This window comes from Pholcus phalangioides, unplaced genomic scaffold, assembly GCF_987345545.1.
Source record: "Pholcus phalangioides strain wild (caught in Gottingen) unplaced genomic scaffold, Ppha-v1.0 ptg000015l_1, whole genome shotgun sequence".
NCBI lineage: Eukaryota > Metazoa > Arthropoda > Arachnida > Araneae > Pholcidae > Pholcus > Pholcus phalangioides.
The window spans coordinates 60,087,742-60,108,262 of NW_028301608.1; the positions used below are offsets into that span (position 1 = coordinate 60,087,742).

The 20,521-nt window shown below is 33.8% G+C and overlaps 2 protein-coding genes across 2 annotated transcripts; one reads left to right on the plus strand and one right to left on the minus strand.

Annotated features, from left to right (window-relative positions):
• Positions 1-8,320: 8,320 nt before the first annotated feature.
• LOC149076349 (uncharacterized) lies at positions 8,321-11,025 on the minus strand. The gene is made up of 3 exons (XM_089243913.1): positions 10,756-11,025; positions 9,614-9,670; positions 8,321-9,070 (listed from the first exon to the last, which is right to left on the minus strand). The coding sequence occupies exons 1-3, from the start codon at positions 10,765-10,767 to the stop codon at positions 8,396-8,398; spliced, it is 744 nt and encodes a 247-aa protein (XP_089100039.1). The 5' UTR covers positions 10,768-11,025; the 3' UTR covers positions 8,321-8,395.
• Positions 11,026-16,719: 5,694 nt separating this feature from the next.
• LOC149076350 (uncharacterized) lies at positions 16,720-19,071 on the plus strand. The gene is made up of 3 exons (XM_089242215.1): positions 16,720-16,740; positions 18,296-18,355; positions 18,589-19,071. Exons 1-3 carry the CDS (start codon positions 16,720-16,722, stop codon positions 19,069-19,071), a joined length of 564 nt encoding a protein of 187 aa, XP_089098341.1.
• The last annotated feature ends 1,450 nt before the right edge of the window (positions 19,072-20,521 follow it).

Genomic DNA, 20,521 nt, shown 5'->3' on the forward strand with positions numbered 1-20,521 from the left:
GATTTCATTCATAGAATTTTTTGCAATCGTGTTTTGAATATCACATGAATTTGCTTGAAATTTGACATAAAAAGTATGTTTTCATAGAAAATGGCGTGGGTAGTACAAAATTTATTATTGTTTTCACCATTTTCAGACACTTTCTATCAAAATATGTTATTGAAGTTCACTCCAGTACCATTTCATAGAAAAGTGCTGATACAGATAGTCGCTTACACCTTAATTAGTTCTTTCAATGTCAGTATTTTTCATATTAACTCTTTTAATCTCATTGTAAGAACTACTGTATTTTGAATCTGAAATACAGTATTTTGCGTTTTATTTCAAACATATTTTAATTTGATTTTTATTTCCTTCCAAGAGAGTTAATTAGCTTATAAAAACACTATAAGTGATTTACTTCGCATAACATGAAATACTTTAATATTTTACCAATGGCATTATTAAAAACAAAACAGAAATCGCTATCATAGTCGATATTGAATAAATCACTTCGAAAAGTTTCTTTTCCCATTACTTTCTTTACATAAAAATGCAGATATTTAAATCCCACGTACGTTGCGAAGAGTAGGAAAAATAATATCCGACGTTGCGAATGACTAATGATATAAATCAGATTTTCTAGGCGTGGCAACTCCATTCTGCTAATTAATAATATTAGGAGACGATATAGATTACTGTACGTCAAATAACCAAGATTTTACATTAAGATAAATAAATATTCCGTCCGTGGGTCGATCGTCATTGCGACAAAAAGTATTTAGAGTGAAAGGTTATGAACATCACGCACGGTGAAGAAAAGTGTCATTTAATCTGAAATAACGCTGAATTATTTATTCACTTGTTTTTGTTCAGAATTTTTCGTAATATTATAACAAAATTTGTTTTGAAATACGTAATTTTATTTTATGGGAAATTTATGTCCCTAACAACGAAATATTTTAAACTGAAATTCATTTCATACATGAATACAATTAAAACAAAATAAAAATGCATATTGAACTCTTTTATTTTATCAAAGGGATCACACGCACAATCCGTCCAGCCAACGTTCGTTAATTTGCATATACTTGGAAACAGACCAATCGTTGCGTGTAGACAGCTGTACAGTACCTCATCAAAATTGCATTTATTATAAGTTACTCATTTTGTTCGCCTGAGATAATATTCTTAATTAATGATCATTTAGATTTTTTTTAATGAATTTTTCCGATTTTAGTTATTGACTTAGCTTGTTATTATTCCTTAGGTGAAATATATATATATATATATATATAATTCATATTCTCTTTGTCTAATGTCTCGTCCTTTGTTTTGTTTCGAACTAGAAAGACGTTCTTTGATTAAATAAGGAAATCATGTACATGTAAAGTTTCTGAATGTTGGATTTATAATCATTAATGCAGTCCTGGATCATTGGATTTATAATCATTAATGCAGTCCTGGATCATTGGATTTATAATCATTAATGCAGTCCTGGATCATTGGATTTATAATCATTAATGCAGTCCTGGATCATTGGATTTATAATCATTAATGCAGTCCTGGATCATTGGATTTATAATCATTAATGCAGGCACCAGACAACAAATTTTAACAAAGTTTCTTGGTTTGAAAACAGTTATTTACATTTCTTATGTAATTTGGTGTGCTAAACCCGAATTTAACTATGAAAAAGCTGGAGTGGCAACGGATTTCTCCAAAATTTTACATTTATTTTGTGTATAGTAAGACAATACCAATTCCTTATAGAAGAAAAATTTACATAAATATTTCTTAAAAAAAAGAGAAGCTTTGAGTTAGGACTCCTGCTGCCACCTATCAAATAAGACCAAAGCTGTAAATACTTCAAGTAAAATTAACTGTTGGTTTTATACCGGTGGAACTGAGCAATACATTGTATGATGACATATACTGTTTATTTTCATGCTGGTATTCAGGTATTATAGCGCATGAAACTTGTAGCAATCTATAGCACGGAAATTATAAAATATATGTATCATACCACATACTGTTCATTTCAATGCTGCACACCAGTTTGAAACCACTTAGTAATTTTACTAGAACAATTACAGGTGGTGTTATTTTTATTTGATAGGTGGCAGCATGAGTCCTAGCTCAACCAACTATGGTTCTCACACGATAAAATATAATAAGTTAGGAAACGTTACATCTCCTATTATTATTTTCCTTTTGTTTTTGGCTGGTTTGCAAATTATTTTCCCCGTTTATGATAGTGTGCGCGAAACTGTAAACTTATTCTCACCGGTCCACAAGTAGAAAAAAGGTTGAAGGACACTGTGTTATAATGACACTATTGGAATTAATGACATAGTGATATTAACGAGCGCCAATAAAACCTTTTCATAGTAATAATATTCGTATTCAAGAGGTGAAAATCATTCAGAATGATATAGCTTCGTGACAGACGCAATTCGTGTCGCTGCTCAGTGTTACTAATCACTTTTTTCAATGTATTTTTAATCACATCGTCATTAGACATCTAATGACGATATCATGACATACACATTGCATATTCCCAAAAAACTGTAACTGCATATCGTATAACTGGCACACACACACACACACAATAACCAAAGAAAATACAATGAAAACTGTGCAAGACGGACACTGTATGAGACGGAAACCTGTCTTAAACGGAATCAAAATATAGTCTGTTCAATGATTAGTGCTGTTATTTGCACTTTTCTAAAATGGGAATCTGTCTGAAACGGAATATTATTTCAGTCTGTTGACGTTAAGTTTCGTACAGGTTTCACTATATATTGAGAAAAACTGCAGGAGGGGGGGGGGGGGTGTGTAGAATTTTTCAAGTTATAAATTCTAATATTAATATATTTCTCACTGTATTGCTTATTGCCACCCACTGCTTGAGATTTCTATTTAGGGTTTCGATTGAAAATATCACCCAAATAATTGAATTCGTTTCTGATATCTGTTCGCAATTACAACATCCACGAAAGCAATCATTTGCTTACAATCGTTGGATAGCCATAAACTCTTTTTATTATTTGCACATAATTTGAAATAAATCAATTGATGTTCAATATCAAGTTATCTTAGGGCCCTAATGAAAGAGGTTAATAGTAACCTAATCCTTTCGCTAACCAAAAATTATTTATGAATTTCTCAGATAACTTATATCAATTTTCGTCACGAAAAAAAATAGCTATATCCTCTTTTTATATCAAAAATATGGTGCATCCCATAGCTTGAACGAAATTAAATTTTTGGCTCGAGGCATTAAGTAATAACTTTGGGTCAATTCTTGTTCACCACTCGTGCGAACGAAACGTCGAAAGACAAAAACTGTACTTCACGTCGGCCAAAAAAATCCCGAAAACTTTTAAATTTAATAACTTTGGGTGTTAGATTATTGTCTTGTTATGTAACAAGAAAATAAAACCAGCAGTTTTGTATTGACAAGTTATACGTGGAAGACGCGAAGTACAAGAGAAAATATATTACGTTATTCATTCGGATTTAAAAATCAAAAATTTTATAATTCCAAGCCGTGCACAAAGTTTACTATTTATAGAATTTTGGCAAAATGAACTCACAGACTTCTAAAAATTCGGAAACAATTTACAATTTTAAAAAGAATGCTGTAAAAATATTTTATGCCATTATTCTCGTTGACTAATATAAATATTTCCATGATGGTCACTCTCATCTTCATGCAATTTCTTGTAATTTTCGAATAATGCATATAATTTTTTTTTTTTTTTTGATTTTTCAACAACTGTTAATTTTTTTTTTAATTTCAATCATCATTTAGAAGTAAATATCTTGAATTCTAATATGATATTTTATTTCCCACTTATGTATTTCTTTCACAGACTAATACACACGACGCAATCAATCAATGAATGAGAGCCGTAACCCATGGAAAAACAAAAAATCGAGAATCTGATTAGCCTTTCATATTAGCCAGCAAAAACACGGCCTCATTGATTGATGATTATTCTCTGGACGGTAGATTCGAAAACTGTCCAACGTAATTGCATAACAAGACTGTTCTGTTGACAGTCGGGTGGGGAGTAAGACAAGACGAGGGAGAGAAAAACACAACCAACTCATTTATTGGGAAAGTCCGAGGAGATTTTCCACTAGTCAAAATGTTTTATGGACGAAGTCGCCTATCTTAAGAAGCTCGAGGCGCTCTGCCTTTCTTATCAATCTTCCCTGTGGAATTTCTATCTCCACGTAATGATTTATCTACCTGCCGAGAATTCTCAATTTCCAATTTTTGCTGACTTGAAACTGTTAAGTAGTCACGTCTTCTCGGATACATGTAACGCCTTTATAGCGTCTAAAAAGTACTTTAAAAGTAGCGGGAATGAAATGTTTGCTGTTAACCATGAAAGTTAACGAATCCTTTCAGGCAAAAGTGCACAACCTTCGGCCCGAGGGCCAAATTTTGCCCTCAAAGAGGTCCGTAAAAGTTGACCCGGTAGTAAAGTATCAATACACAAAAAACAGGATAAATACCTGAACTGACCATATTTTTTTCATAAAAATGCGTGATATCATCATAAAAACTTGTCAAGGGAAGTAAATTTGCCAATTACAGCCAAAAAAACCATCGAAAGCAAGTAAAGTTGTAAATTACAGCAGAAAAAAATTGTCAAAGACAATTGCCAATTACAGAAAAAACAATTGTCGAAAAATAGTGAAGTTGTCATTTACGGCCAAATAAGCTGTCAAATTCAAGTAAAGTTTCCAGCATCGCTAAAATTGCTGAAAAATAAACAGTCGTAGAAAATGATGGGTACTGCTAGTGAAAATGTAATTCACCCAAAAACATGTACTCTATATATATATTTGACTTATAATGTGGGATAAATGTATTTATATGACTGTAACTAATTATGATAATTACAGTGATAATTGTCATAAATATAATTTATAAGTCATAAAATTAATTATTATTATTTATTTCAAAAATTCAACCAAACCTTGTTTAATATTGGGAAAAAAGGTGCATTTTATAAAAGAAGTTCGGAAAGAAAAAAAATCACGGGAATATCCCGTAAAATGTGGCGTCACACTCTTCATATACAGGCCCGCGAGAGGCAGACATACCTCATATTTGGCAAACTGACTTGAAAGGTTGTACAATTATGCACCTTTGCTCTCGGGCATTGAGGTAGAAATTGCATCATTGGTGATATTTTTAAGGCAGTTTTTTTTTTACGTTTTCTGAAAAATATCTTCAATTTTTTTCGGTCTGTATCCCAACAGATTTGAGAGATATAAATTATAAGTGATTAATTTAAAAAGTAATAATTTATTAATTCTTAAAAATATGCTGAAAATGTTAGATAAATGAGAACTGTTTGGAGAAGTAGTATATTTTTAAAAGTAATTATATTAGTATTGCTTTGAAAAAAAGCTCCAATGTACAAAACTTATGAAAAACATGGAAAAATTCGAAAAATGTTTATGTGCTTGGTAATGGTGAGCAAGACTGGTAATTGTGTAATTATAAAAATATCAGTCGTAACTTATTCCGGGACGTTTGATAAAAGATCTCTTGTAAAACTTGAAAAATTTAAGCAATAAGCGTATCGGTTACATTTAAACGAATGTGAAGGGCTTATTGAATGTTTTTTTTTTCAAGTTTTGTAAAAGATCGCTGATCGTTTACCAAACGTTTATAGTGTAATCTCGGCCTTACGTTGAATGGAAAATTTTATTATACATCAGCTAACGAATATGATTCGTTCTGGAATTATGTTCGTTAACCGAAACGCGATTTTAAAGGTTCCTATGGGAAAATCTTTTATGATCTCCGCTCCTATCTTTGACGAAATTTAATGACAAGTTTCATGAAACATCAACGAGCACTATAAAAAAAAAGAAGACGAAAACTGATCGAAGGCTGAAGTAAGCAGCCACGCAATTGGATAAATGAGAGTTTATAGCAAGAAGAAAATACACTAAAGCTCTTTTTATTTTTCACCATGTATACCAACACTAGCTTCAGTTTACTAAAGCTGAAGTTGATACAATCCTGTCGAGTTTGTAGGTGTTACTATCTATTTGTTATTGAGTCTGCTCATTTCTGTGTCTAATGCATGCAGATAGAAAAAATAGGCTCCTAGAATTTCCAGACTGTTCAGTTTGATGCTAAGTGTCGTTACACTGAAAAAAAACTCCTGCTTTGAATATATGTAGTGTGAATGCATAGGCTCCTTTTTTTTCAATGGATTTGCTATTAGCTGAATCTTCCATGTTACATGAAATTGTTGAAAATCTTTTGAAAGAAAGCTACACCTGGAAAAAAATTCTGAGGTGAATATGAGATAAAATCGGACTCGAATGACAGTAATGGTGATTTCCCGGGTTCCAACCCAAGAGAGGATATAGATAAGATATTTTCCCTAACGAACTTGAGGCGACCACCGATAGACAGTGCCTTCATTTCCAACCCTTCTCATCAATGGCAGTAAATTGCAATATAATGATATGGCCAGAGTTGGTGTTTGGTGAAGTAGTAATGGTGATTGGCACTAAAATTCAGCTCAATAAGTAGATTAGATTTAGCATATGCATCCATACCAACGAAAATATTCATTAGTCGAGGCAGTTAATCACGGAAAAAATTTTCGTCAGCCTAGGCGTTCGTTAGTAGAGGTATCAATGTACATGTTTTCTCTTCTTTTTCCTCCTTAATTTCCTGTTTATTTTTATTTATTTATATGGTTTTTTGACTCCCAGTAGCATTTAGACAATAATTTTAGACGTGTACATTATTACTTTGTTTTCTTGGAATTAAATTGTAGCTAGGTTGCTCATAGGCAAAGAATATTTTTTTATTTATTCTTGTCTTATAATATTATAATATTAATCTACGTCTCTGAGTTTGCCAATTTTCCAACCCCAGCACCTATTTTTCTTTCAAATGCTTTGCCCTTGCCCTCTTTTGCTCACCTCATTCATTTTTCAAAGCATCATAAAAAGAAAGAGCCAGATTTTCATTCTTACTGATACGCACATTCATGACAGAATCAATTCTAACATCAAATAATGTTCAATTCATCAAATCTGTCCTCATATTCGAAACGAAATCGGTTTTTTAACAATTGAATCGATAGTATCTGGAAATAAACACTTATTTTGTTATTATTGGCAAATACGTTCATCGGAGTTGTTTGAAAATAACCTTATTTCAAGTGTCCTGCTGCATTTTTCGTTATTCCATCGAAAACAAGTGTAATAATTCAAATGGTGGTTTTTCATTATATTTCTCTTATGCGAAACCATAAATACGATTCTTTCGAGATCAAAATCAATATATCTTACAAAATATATTTCATCAGGTTGAATGATGATTATTTTTTGTTGATGGTAAATACCTCTAACTATTTTGTTTACTAATACAGTAGCACTTGGTTAATTCGAACTTTTACAAATTCCACTTGAGTTTTCTATCTAATTCAATATCAAATTTTTTTTTGAATAATTTGAAGTTGGAAAAAAAAATCATGATTTTTTTGTGTGAATAAATTTAGTTTGGAAAATTTCTACAAAAAGTCAGACTGATTTTTTCTCGATCAAGCAATAAATTTTAAAGGCGTGCCACTTAAATACCGATTATGAGTTTCAAACTATGGATGAAGATGTACCACTCAAAACCTGAATCTTTTTGCCGTCATTAATAGTATTAAAAGTATCAGAGTTCAGATTTTTTGTGATACGTTAACGGAAGTATATTTCCTTGATAGCATAACAATGATAAGCAAAATTCAGGAAACAGTTTCGTAACGGATGACCATGAACCGTTAATCAGGCCTTGAACGTGATGAAGAAATTCTGCAGTGATGCCGATTCCAAAACAGTGAAATAACATAGCAGCTAAGACCAATTATTATTATTATTAATTAATAATATTTGGGAAACAGTTTCGTGACTGGTGATAGAAATTTAATAATTGATAATCATTATTCTATAGAAGAGTTATCCACTTTGCCCAAGAATATTTAGAAGACTTCTAAATATCATTATTCTATGCGAACGTGGATGATTGTCGCAATTTGTAGTTATTTTACGGATCCGGGATAGATTAATTGAATAGTTCGGATTTTGGATAATTCGAACTGTTTTCCAGTGACTTTCGACCTCGAATTAATCAAGTTCGACTGTACTAGCATGGAAAATTTCCACACAGGTTTTTTTTTTCGTACTTCGTTCTTCCCTTTTTATAAAGTAGCTCTCGTTGTGTACTATAAGGAACACTCAAATTGAAAGACAATCAAATTTCATAGGAACACAGAAACTTTTTAATTCACGAATAGTTACTGATACAGATCACATGTATTTGGCATACGATTCTAACTGATATGAGGATAAGACTCGCAACCTTTTTTTGTTAGAAGTGGTTAAGAAACCTTCCATCTTCACGGCTGTCGTACCTCTTGATCGTACCGTATCCATAACCGCCGAGGCCGTAAACTCCAAACGGATATCCTCCTCCTAGTCCATACCCGCCGAGACCCTTGTGGAAGTTACCGTAGGCTCCGTTACCTCCGTGAAATCCAAGACCACCGTAGTTTCCGAGACCACCATAGCCGAGGCCTCCGTAGGAGCCAAGACCTCCGAGATGACCAAGACCTCCGAAATGACCATGGACTCCGTGATGACCATGGGCTCCGTGATGACCATGCGCTCCGTGATGACCATGGGCTCCATGATGGCCATGGCCATGACCGTGTAGACCAGCTCCTAGTCCTTGCCCGTGTCCTCCACCGTAGTGTCCGGCAACTCCATGATGTCCTGCCCCGTGGTATGGATGTGCTGAGGACTCGATCTTGACGGCAGCTGGATCTTGATTTGCAGTTCCCGGCTCGTTGGTTTTCACGTGAGCACGGAAGCCGGCCTTGTCAGCGACGTAGTCAACCTGGCGGTGAATTCCTCTGTCGTCGGTGAAACCATAGCTGCCCTTGACGTTGCCGTGACCGTCACCGCTTTCCTCTCTGTGTTGCTCGCCGTGATGATCCTTGACTTTGTATCCAAAAGCGTAAGGTTGGGGAGCATGATGATGTTCCTACGTTGAGAAAAATCATGAATTGTAAGAACCAATAGAAAAAAAATGAAACTGTACATATTTAGAGACTGGATTTTTGGACTATCACCTAGAAAACATAAGTGAAATATTTCGAAATATTTCGTATCCAATGATAATAAATAATTTTAATATATTTCTAAATATATTTAATATTTGTAGAAGTATTTATATTTTTTTCGTCTTCTGTATTTTAATTCGAATCACCTGGTTGGGCAATTTGCCTGTTATAACTTTGAATTTCTATTTGTATCAAGATATACATTTTCAGTTATGAATTATTATAATTACATTCCCAACACACACACATAACTTTAATGATTCATTTATTAAATTACTGAGCAGAAATTACCGTTATTTGAAGAGGTTTATAAATAAACCTATGCGATGTGTATAATTAAACTGTGAAATATGAAGATGTATGTGGTGACATCCTATTCAAATTATTCTCATGAAACTAAGCAGACACTCTCTAACAGAACGAAATAGCAAAAACTAATAAACCCTATAATAAAATATTCTTACCAAAGGAACATAAGTTGCTTCAATGGCGATAACGACCACAGCAAGAGCTACAAAAACCTGAAATTAAATAGAAATATCAATTACATTAACTGCAACACATACATTTAATTAGGAATAATTTAGAAATAAAACGAGATAATTATTCGAAAATACATGTTAGAGCATGCTAATCCTGATCTTAAAATTTGTGAATCTCGTCTCAATTAATGTGTACTTCAGCGAAACGCAGCCATAATATTGATATTCATCAGAGTCAAATATTTATCCATTTTTATTCCTATACCAAAAAACCAAGACAATAAAGTCAGCTTCACCCGGCCCGTCATTTAGTGGGCAGGGGGGGGGGGCCGTTGCCCACCCTGGCTTTCGAAAATACACTAAAATGGTATATATATATATATATATATATACAAATATATATATACATACATTGAGTACATGTGCTTTGCCCCCCCCCCCGGATAAGGTTTGCCCCCTCCCTGGAAAAAGTTGAAATGACGGCCCTGAGCTTCACCACTAATAATAACCTTTAAATGCTGGTTTTGCATACGTGCAAATTATCAGTTAAACGCTCATTACTTTAGCCAGTTTGAAAATAAAAATTCAGAATCACTTTTGCAGATAAGGTGAGGTCATTTCCTTTTCATTTTATGTTTTGAATTTGTTGGTAGATGTGCCAATTAACGACAACAGCTCTTTATTTGTTGCAGAGCATACATGGCTGTGATTTTGCTAATTTGTAAAAATGACTTTTTTTTTTCTTTTTGCATTCCTTTTCTTCTTTTTTACCCGGAAATTTGCAATTGCGAATTTTTTTCTTACTATAGTTTGAATCACAAAAAGAAGATATATTTGGAAAGTGATAATTACATCTAACATATTTACTATTTTATGTGGGATTTTTGAGGCTTTACACGCCTTCAATAAGGCTCCGTAAAAGCAGTAAAATATGAGATATATATTTTATAAATGATTTTTTCGGCTTTCAATACATGCCTTCAACTATGAAAAAAATTATCAGCTTGAAAAAAAATTCAACATTTGAGGGTTAATGTAACGATTTAGTGCTACTATAAATGTTATTTTGAATTAAGGCAATTTACGATTCAAATGAAAGTAATAGCGAAATCAATCCAACTCACCTTCGATATCATTTTGATATTCCCTGAATGTATCGGTACTAAAACTTAACTTCGAAAAGACTGAACACTGAATGCAATGATCCAACTTGCGACAGCAGAGCTTTATATACTTTTAAACTGTACCATGGAGAGTGTGGGTTTTACCCTAAAATTCCAAATTTTAATAATATCGGGGTCATTAATTTGCATTCACCTTAATAAACGAGATTGAGAGAAAGAAAGGACCATATGATCCATTACATTTTCTGATCTTTTCTTTTTCTATTTAACCATTTTTGGCCGGAAAGAGAATATTCGAGAAAACGGAGATTAAGAATGAAAATGACCAAAATGAAATGTCGCGCCCAATTTCACGTTCACAGTTCTTTTTTTTCCCCCCGCGTTTTAATTTTTAATGGGCTGTGAACTTGTTCACATTAGGTTGGTGTTCAACTGATATTAAGGAAGGGAAAAGAAAAATGTGTGTTTGTGTTTTTTTTTCCTCCTGCTCCCGGCACGTATAACTGGCATTATTCAAAATGATTTAAGGGTAGGAGCTTTCACGGCTGACCCGCAATCACAGTCACGTCGCGTGCGACCTTCCGATCAATCGATTCCGTAATCGTTGATATCAGCGTGGATTGACGTGTAATCCGGGCGTTATGCGGATCAATCGACTCAAAAAAAAATAAAAAAAAATAATAACCTGTAAAAAAAAAACATCTTCCCGCCTGGTACCAGACCATTTAATGAAGTAAAACGATTTTTTTTCCTTTTTCATATCATTACAGCTTCATGATCAATTCTTTATACAATCACGAGTTATTGATTTAGTTTTGTTGTTACTCTTACGGTAATATGTCGTTACAAATTTGATAGGAGTACGATGATGGTACAGTGATACCTCGCCGAACGAACACCTCGGCTAACGAATTTTTCGGCTAACGAAGAGTTTTTCGTGGTTTTTCTGCCTCGGCTAACCACCGCTTTTAACGTGTATAAGGAAGCCCCTGATTTTTTTTTGGACTTAAAATTTGAAAAGAAGTTGAAAAGATATATCTAAAATACAATACAAGAAACCCCCTCCTATTTTTGCGAGACAATTTTTGGCTAAAAGGGTGGTTCCTTACACACGTTAAAATACAGTAATTCACAGTTAACCGAATATTGATCTGGCTAACTGTGTTTTTATGTATGTGTCATGAAAATGATATTGTCACGTCATTTCCATCGTTTATCGACAACGTTTCGGTAGATATTGCGGTTTTGCTTTTTATCGGTTTTCATCATTGAGAAATGATCGGCTAACGATAATTTTCTTTAATATTGATGCGCGTACTATCATAGCACAGCTGCGTTGAGCTAAATTGTACTGCCAATTAGCATCAGATTTACAGTCCCTCGATCTCGATTCATGCCTACCTCAGAATTTTTTTCCCGATATACCTCCATTTCTATTTCTGCAAGTTTTTTCATTTAAGTAATTTTCATGCAAAATAAAAGATTCAGCTCGTAGAAAATTCATTGAAAAAAAAGACTTAGCAAACTCTAAGACTCTTAGCATCAAACTGAACAATATGGACATTTTAGAAGCTTATCTTTTCTATCTGCATATATCATACACAGAAATGAGCTGACCAAATCACAAATTGTTATTAAGTGTTAAATTAAGACACCTGCGAACTCGACAAAACTTAAATTTCTATTGTGCCAACACTAATTTTAGTGGACTAAAGCCGTGTAATGAAATGTAAAATAAGATTTCCAGTATCTAATCTTCCTGTAAATTCTCCTGTATCTATTTTTTTCATTCAGCATTTGGTCAGTTTTTGTCTTGTTTTTAAGTTTCTTGGCTCCTTGGCAGTTTAGAAAACATGTCTTCAAATTTTAAGCACTATCTGGAACGAATTACATGATCGTCTATAGAAACATATGAAAAATTGGGTTTCGGTTAACGTATAATTCGGCTAGCGAGCGTGATTCTGGAACGAATTATCTTTTGTTAGCCGAGGTATTACTGCTACCATTTTAATGAGGAAAAAATGTCGAGCTGAAGCAATTAATCAGTATCTGTATTTGCTTTAAAGATACTAGTTATGAGGGTTTTCGTATGTATTTCTTAAGATATTAGTAAAATAATGGTAAATGTATTTTTCTATTTCACTTATGTTTTTGATGAAATTACAAACGATTGAAATGAAGTCTTTCTTTTCTTTTCAAGAAAATCGTGATCAAATGAGGAAGTTCGATTAAGAAAAATGATTAATCACAGAATGTATCGAATTGTAGTTTGATCGATTGGAATGTTTACATCACGACGTATATTTAGATAGCGAACGGTTTTCGATACATCAATCATTTAAATAAACTCAAATATCAAACAAAAACTCAAAAAAGCTTAGAAACTGAATAAAGAGTTTAATTCGCTGCAAAAAAAATCTCAAGCGAACGTTGCTATTTAAAAAGAGGAAAATTATTTGATTCTTTTCACAAGATCCCGGTTCTTTTAAAAAATCAATTTGCGTCTTACACTACAGTATAATCTATTCTATGGGAGGGGGACATAGGCACCGGAACCTAGGACGCTGAAGCCATTTAAGCCCTCACCCAATAAGTTTCGTATGAGAGCTGAGGCAGCACCTCCAAGAGATAGAAGGCCTCTGCACTGTTTGCCATAAACGTCATTCAGACTACCTAGCAAGTTTGCCACATTTTGAAACACGGCATCCTATTTTGTTTCTTCTTATTTTGGCGTAGAATCTTCCTGATTGGCTCACAAATACCGCATAGTGATTGAATGTGAGGCATAGAAATCGCCAATTCTGAGCCCGATCATTTCTTTTTCTCACAATGATGACACTGGCATGAGCAGGGAATTTTTTCCCCTGAATATTCTGAGGGAAAATGGACTACTTACTGACGTCACAAGCAGCGTGCGGAGGCCTTATATCTCTAGGAGGTGCTGGCTGAGGCCCTTCCCCTAATAGTGGTCTCGGCGGTAACCAAATGACTTTTCTTTCCGAGTTCACATCCGCATAATATCCAGAAAATATCTGATTCTTTTAATTTTGTTTTCTTTTTGTTATGAAGCATTTACTTTTTCCTGGTAGATGGTGAAGGCCATTTTTGAGAGAAACCCAGCAATGCAAATTTTGACTCAAATTGAATGAAAATTATTTATCATCATTTTTAATATTTCCATTTCAATAGCATATTTATTTTCCGTTACTATTGTTTCATTGGTTATATGTGAAGATGAATATACCGTCAACCGGGACAACTTCGCTAGTTTTTAAAAAAGATGTCATTTTTGTGCCCTGTCAAGTTCCTGAACCAAACAATAGAGTCACCGATGTTTCCATCGCATAGAGCAGACATTGAATGAAAGCCTTTTCGCATGCTTTTAGCCTCATCAGTTATTCACAGGTGTTTGTCAGTGTTTTCGTTTTCGACTTGTAGAATAGGAGTTTTTGGTAGTCTACAAAAGTGTCTTGCCTTGACCATTCATTCAAAGGTAAGTAATAACTACTTGGGCGCGGTTGCCCAGGTCGACAAGATACCAAAGGATGTTTAGAGGTGTTGCGAGTTCGATACCCGGTTCGTCCTTGTCAGAAAACTTCCCTGACACAGGGGTACAACAGAAAATGGCGTCATGACTGCAGAAAAATTTGCTATCGCAAGGAGTCCCCCATCGAGGGGGTTCCCGCACCAACCTCTCGATGAGTACAAAAGCAAGCCTGCCGTTTGGAATCGGCAATAAATTGTAGGTCCCGGTCTAATTAGCCCTCGTGTGCAGAAAATGACCGTGGTGCGACTAAAATGATCTAATAAATAACTACTTATTTTGCTTGATACAGCGTTTGACCCTCTTTCAGAATCACTTTTAGTTATGAATGTTACGTTTAAGTTCAATAATATTAATTGGTTTATATTGCACCGGAAAACTTAGGGGGCAACACTTTGCCAATCTAGAATTTTTCTCAAATGCTTGCATACTTTTTCTTCAAATCTCTGCATTTTTCGTGTTTGTTTTATAGGTCGTTCAGATATGCCACAAACATTACTACCGAGTTAGGTGGCAGCAATTATTGAAATTATGACGATACTAAGTTGCGGCCAGTTTCTAGAGAAAGGAAGAAGGCGGCGAATTGAGTGGCAATAGGAGAGGTGAATCGCACTTGATGGAGAAGAACAAATAACGAATCAGATTGCTGGGACTCGTAAAAGTAAGAACAATCAGATGGATGGCCATCACAGCAGTGAAGAATCTAATTTTTCGTGTCTTTCACATGGGCATTTGAATCAGAACCCGAGCAAGATGGAAAACATGCTGAAGAGCTTTGACGAGAATTGGTCGCTTTTGCGGTTCCCGCTGTTTTGCTGTGAAGATACACATTATTCAACCATAGACGAGCATGATGAAATGATGAATGTCAACGGACATTTTTTTTTGTCAAAAAAATTGGACGAAATGAACTACTTCTTCACGAAAGAAAAATTGAATATTGGGAAGTTATAAATATTTACTGATATTCATGTTTTTAATGCTTTTTTTGTAGTCTAAAAAATGCGAAAATTCTAAAAAAAATGAATGCTCGGGTCTGACAGAGATATAACCAAGAAAAAAAGGAAAAATAAGTGACAATATTAAATTATATGACGTCACAGTGAAAAGTTATATCACATAGTCAGACATAATATCAATACTACTTAACTGCACATACACTTGGTGCACATTCTTCTGCGGAATTTCTGCTTCATAAAAATACTTATTCAAATATTTTTGAACATGGCTATTTGCAATGTTCTAATGCTATCCAAAATTTATCTTATTTATCTAATGTTTTTTAAAAAAATCAAGTTAATTCACAAACTTTTAATAAATATTTTAATCGAATTGATCGGGTCGATTAACTCAACCAAAACTTTTAACTGCAATTAACACTTGATTGATTAATCGACCAGATTGATTGATATCAGATCAGCGCTAGATATCGAAAACGATTTGAAACGATTTGATATCCATTTATAAATATATTTGTGTTATAAAAAGGATTATTTAATTTTCTTTTCTTTATAAAATTTGAAATTAAATTTTTAATTGATTCAGTATTGACTTGAAATAAATCAATGCTTAGATTTATATGTTTTTAGTTTTTAATGATATTTCTATTGAAGCAAAACTATTCTCCATGTTAAAAGGTATGAGACAACTTAATTAAATAAATGAAGAATTTTTTTTATAACGTTAACTAAATTTTGAACAGGCCGGTATATTGTCAGCATCAGGTCATATTCCGGTTCGAAGACTTACAACTTGGAATTCACTTTATAGCTCTATTGAACTCTCTCGAAAAAACTAGGAGCCTAAGCGTTGCATGTCAACAATTTTTCCAGTGGAGTTGTCAGTATAAATTTCAAAATCAAAAAAGCGGATCAATGCATTTTGACAGACGAACCGATCCTGAATATTATCAACTAAGTAATTGAATGTTATATCTATTAGATACATACGTGGATTTAGGAATTGCAATGAGCCGTATCCTGGATTTTACTGATCATTATCATGGCTTATTCTGCAAAGCTAACAGAATTACATACATGTTATGCACGGCATATCGCAATTGTGGTGCGCATGCGTTGTCATGCGCTTTCTGTGTGTACGTTCGCCTGACTCTGGGACTCTGTTACGGAGCCCTTACAAAATTAAGGACATAAATCTCCTCAAAAAGCCCCAGTGGTCCTTTATCAAACGAATAGCTTGTCTTATTGTGAGAGGCTCCAAATTCTGGATTTGCACTCACTGGAATGGCGTAAAATCGCTGCAGAGATGAAGATGTGCTACAAACTTGTCCACCAAAGGTTTATCTACCATCCTGAGAACCTTTCTTCGAGATCATAGACAGACGAGTTAGCCTACGGAGGCATTGCTTCTAAATAAGAATACCAACGGCCAGAAGAGATTGCTTTTTTCCTCGGATACAGATGTCGTGTGGTGAGAATATGGTCAGTCCGCCATCAGAACTTTCATGCGTCTCCTAAGAAAGATTTGCTTCCGCTATTGAGTATTTCGACCTGGCGCTGTACGCGAAGTGTTTTAACTTCGGACTATTATTTCTGATCATTTTTATTTTTTATTCATTATTATATATTACTACTTTTCCAGTGTAAGTGCATTTCATGCCTTCTGGGGTTATTGTAAATAAATAAATAAATTTGTTCACTTATGATGCAATAATAGATTTAATGTGATTTGGGGTTTAGATTAGCAGAAAAGTTACCATTCTCAAAAAGTAATTTAATACGACGGAAAGAATGTGAACTGATCTATAACCGGACCACGAATTAAAAAGAGCAAATGCCGAAATTAACCTTGTCGGGATATTTAATTTGCCCTAGTATGCCGATACATTCAATTTCGAGGTCAAGTTCAAGCATGAAATTCCATTTCGGTGTCTGAGTATAAAAACCAAAGTTACAGCTTCTAGTTCAACCACAATTCATTGTTTGTTTTCTGACTAGAAGGACTTCATTTCTCAAAGAAAATGATCGCCAAGGTATTGTACATGAAAAGTGTTTTTTTTTCAAAGAATATAAATAAATATTATGTTTTTTTTATATGTTATATATATATCACTTTAAAATTACCTACTCATTTTTCTTAGTAGTCTAAATAGTAAGGGATAGGATTTACTTATTTGTAACTTTATTTCTTTCCTTGTATGAAGACTAATTTTAAAACCAATATATAACAGTTAACAGTTACAGTTACATATACCTGGAAAATAGATTAATATCGTTAAGAACGTACTGTTTACACCATTAGTGCTCGAATCTCTCCGTTCATAGGACGTATTTCACATAGAACTACTTTTGTAGGCAATAGAAAAACTAAATTACTTTTTCGCAGGTCAAATATCCCTGATAAATACTGAAAAGATGAATTTAAAAAAAAATTAATTACTCTTGAGTTATAAGACTAAAATTACAATCAATCGTATGATACTATCGTACAATATCATTTTGTATAAATTTAACAACACATACTAAAACGTATTTTCGGAAAATTTGGTATTTTTTCAAAACAGTTTCGTGGGCTGGATAAAACTATTGGATAGGGAAGATATTGGCAAGCTGATCCGAGTTTGTGCACCATATTTCACCCATAATCACTTATTTTGGAACAAAACTTAATGGTATAATTTTAGACATCTTGATATCATATAGAAAATGGTGGGACAAAAGAATTCTATTAGAAATAAATGACGAATAATTCAAACAACACAATGCCTATATTTTAAGGCCTTAGATGACATTCACAGTATCCAGTACCACCGATATTTAATGGATAGTTGAACGAACGGATCCATCAAGACCAATAACCTTTTGTAAACACGATGTATTTACGTTCATTTATGTATCGTACGTATCTCTCTGTTTATCTACCTATAGTCTATCTCCCCCTTTTTCTATCGATATCATTGTTATCTCAGTAACTCGGGAATGATTTATGGTGACATTAGTGATTCCTCATTATTCATTACCCTTTATTTATACTTAGGCCTTCTTCGTCGCTTTCATCGTAGCTGCTGTTCAAGCAAACATTTTACCCTTGCAAGGAGTAAGTTATAATACTCTATTCCAAAATTTGATGCATGACATGCGTGTGCAATATAATGATACTAATGAACGTCATGAATGTCGTTTGTTATGATGAATGAATATAATGAAGTCATTAAATATACTCTCAAAATTTCGATCAAATGACTGTGCTTTATTTGCAGTGCAATAAAAGACAATATAATTGCTTTTAATTTTATTTTAAAGAATCGATTATATTAATTTTAAATTCAGGTTCATCACCATGCACCTCAGCCGTACTCTTTTGGATACAGCGTGAAGGACAAGCATGGTGAACAGCACAGGCAAGAAACCGGTGATGGGCATAGCGGTGTGAAAGGAAGCTACGGTTTCACCGATGACCGTGGTGTTCAACGTCAGGTCAACTACGTCGCTGACCATGCTGGCTTCCGTGCTCAGGTCAAGACCAACGAACCTGGAACTGCCAACCAGGATCCGGCTGCTGTCAACATCATCTCCTCTGCTCACCCATACTTCGGTGCCGGTCACGGACTGGGATATGGTGGCTCTGCCTACGGGGGTCTCGGATACGCCGGTTATGGAGGATATGGACTTGGACTCGGTAACGGCATCAAAGCACCGTTGGCTGCTGGAAATCTTGGAGCATATGGTGGATACGGCCTCGGATACGGAGGTTACGGACACGGTACTGTCCAAAGGTACGACAGCAGAGAACACCACCTCGGCCTGTTCTAGATCATACTTCGTTTAGCTATGTTAATAAATTATTATGAATGACATACTCAATGATATTCGTTCAGTCTTGAAATAAAAATAATTTGTAAAATGCATTATCATTTTGATTTGAGTCTTTATAAACATGTCAAACTTACTCCGTGAAGTGGCAAAGAGCTGGCTTGTACATTTGAAAAATGACAGATATATATATGTAGTAACATAAATACAATCCACGCTTCTCAACGTGATCACATGGGGAGTCAATTTTTTTATTACGAAAACCGCGTGATAACTATAAAACATTCTGGTTGTATGATCACCATTTGTCCCGTTTGGTCGAGCAGATTGTATGGAAATGGAAAAACTCAAAATGTTAAACCATGTTTGTGAATTGACTTTATTTTTTTGAAAAAACCGATCAGATGTCTTACAAATTATATTTTTATACATAACATTTGGATAAGAGACCATATTTAAAAATATTTGAATCAATATTTTAATCATATTTTTTGCCAAGGCAATGCAATGGAAACTGATAATTTCAAATTGAATTCGATGGGAGTTTTAGAAGACAACCAAAATTTATTGTTTCTACTATGAACAGTATCTTTTGGTATTCTTAGAAACATCAGCTCCACTCTTCACAATTGGGAAAATTGGGGAAAAAAACCACCAACACAACAACAAGATCCAAGTGAATAAGTAACAGTTTTTCACAAAATTATTTTCAGCATATTGAATTGCTTCAAGTTGGCAGCCTAATTTTTTTAATTATTCCTATATTTGTTTACATCTGCCTACTAAGTTTGCAAAATTATTGTAATATATTTTAATTCCATCTATTTCAACAGGGCGGCAGAAGAAATATTCGATTAATCAGCCGATAAATCGATAAAAAAATATTCCTTAACCAGTTAAAATTTTTAATAGATGTTTAGCCTCAATTAATAGCATGCTGCGCTTCGATTTGATATTGTCGTGAGAATGGCGCAGAAAAAATGTCTAAAAGTTTTATCAAGCATCAATTAAACAGGCATGTATTATTGTTTTCGCTGGAATCAATAAGTGTAAAACACACACAGGTCATTGAATCTTTTTCTTCTAAATTGTAAAAAAATGTTAAGAAAATACTTTTCTTTTAGTTTAGTATTCGAATTAATGTTCAAAACAAAAAGAGAAACTATAAACCATTGCCAAAAAAAATTTAATGATATTGTGATAGAATTTTGAAAATTAATCGATTAATAATCAATATAACTTATTACAAAAAAAACTAAATTTTGTAACGAATAGCAAACGCAATAATCAAGGAGGATCTCGGGGAGGTAAAATATAAAAATTTCTCTAGGTGTGTGGAACAGAAAGAAGGTTAAAAACCACAGGTATATATGAAGATCAAAAGTAGTTTCGAAATCGGGGGACTAACCTAAAATGTCAGATATTCTAAAAAAACGATAAGATCATAATG

Coding starts and splice junctions, on each gene's coding strand:
- LOC149076349 (XM_089243913.1), bottom strand. Junction 9,071..9,613: donor AAGCAACTTATGTTCCTTTG/GTAAGAATATTT, acceptor TTCTCAACGTAG/GAACATCATCATGCTCCCCA.
- LOC149076350 (XM_089242215.1), top strand. CDS start 16,720: ATGTCGTGTGGTGAGAATATG. Junction 16,741..18,295: donor TGTCGTGTGGTGAGAATATG/GTCAGTCCGCCA, acceptor ATTTATACTTAG/GCCTTCTTCGTCGCTTTCAT. Junction 18,356..18,588: donor ACATTTTACCCTTGCAAGGA/GTAAGTTATAAT, acceptor TTTTAAATTCAG/GTTCATCACCATGCACCTCA.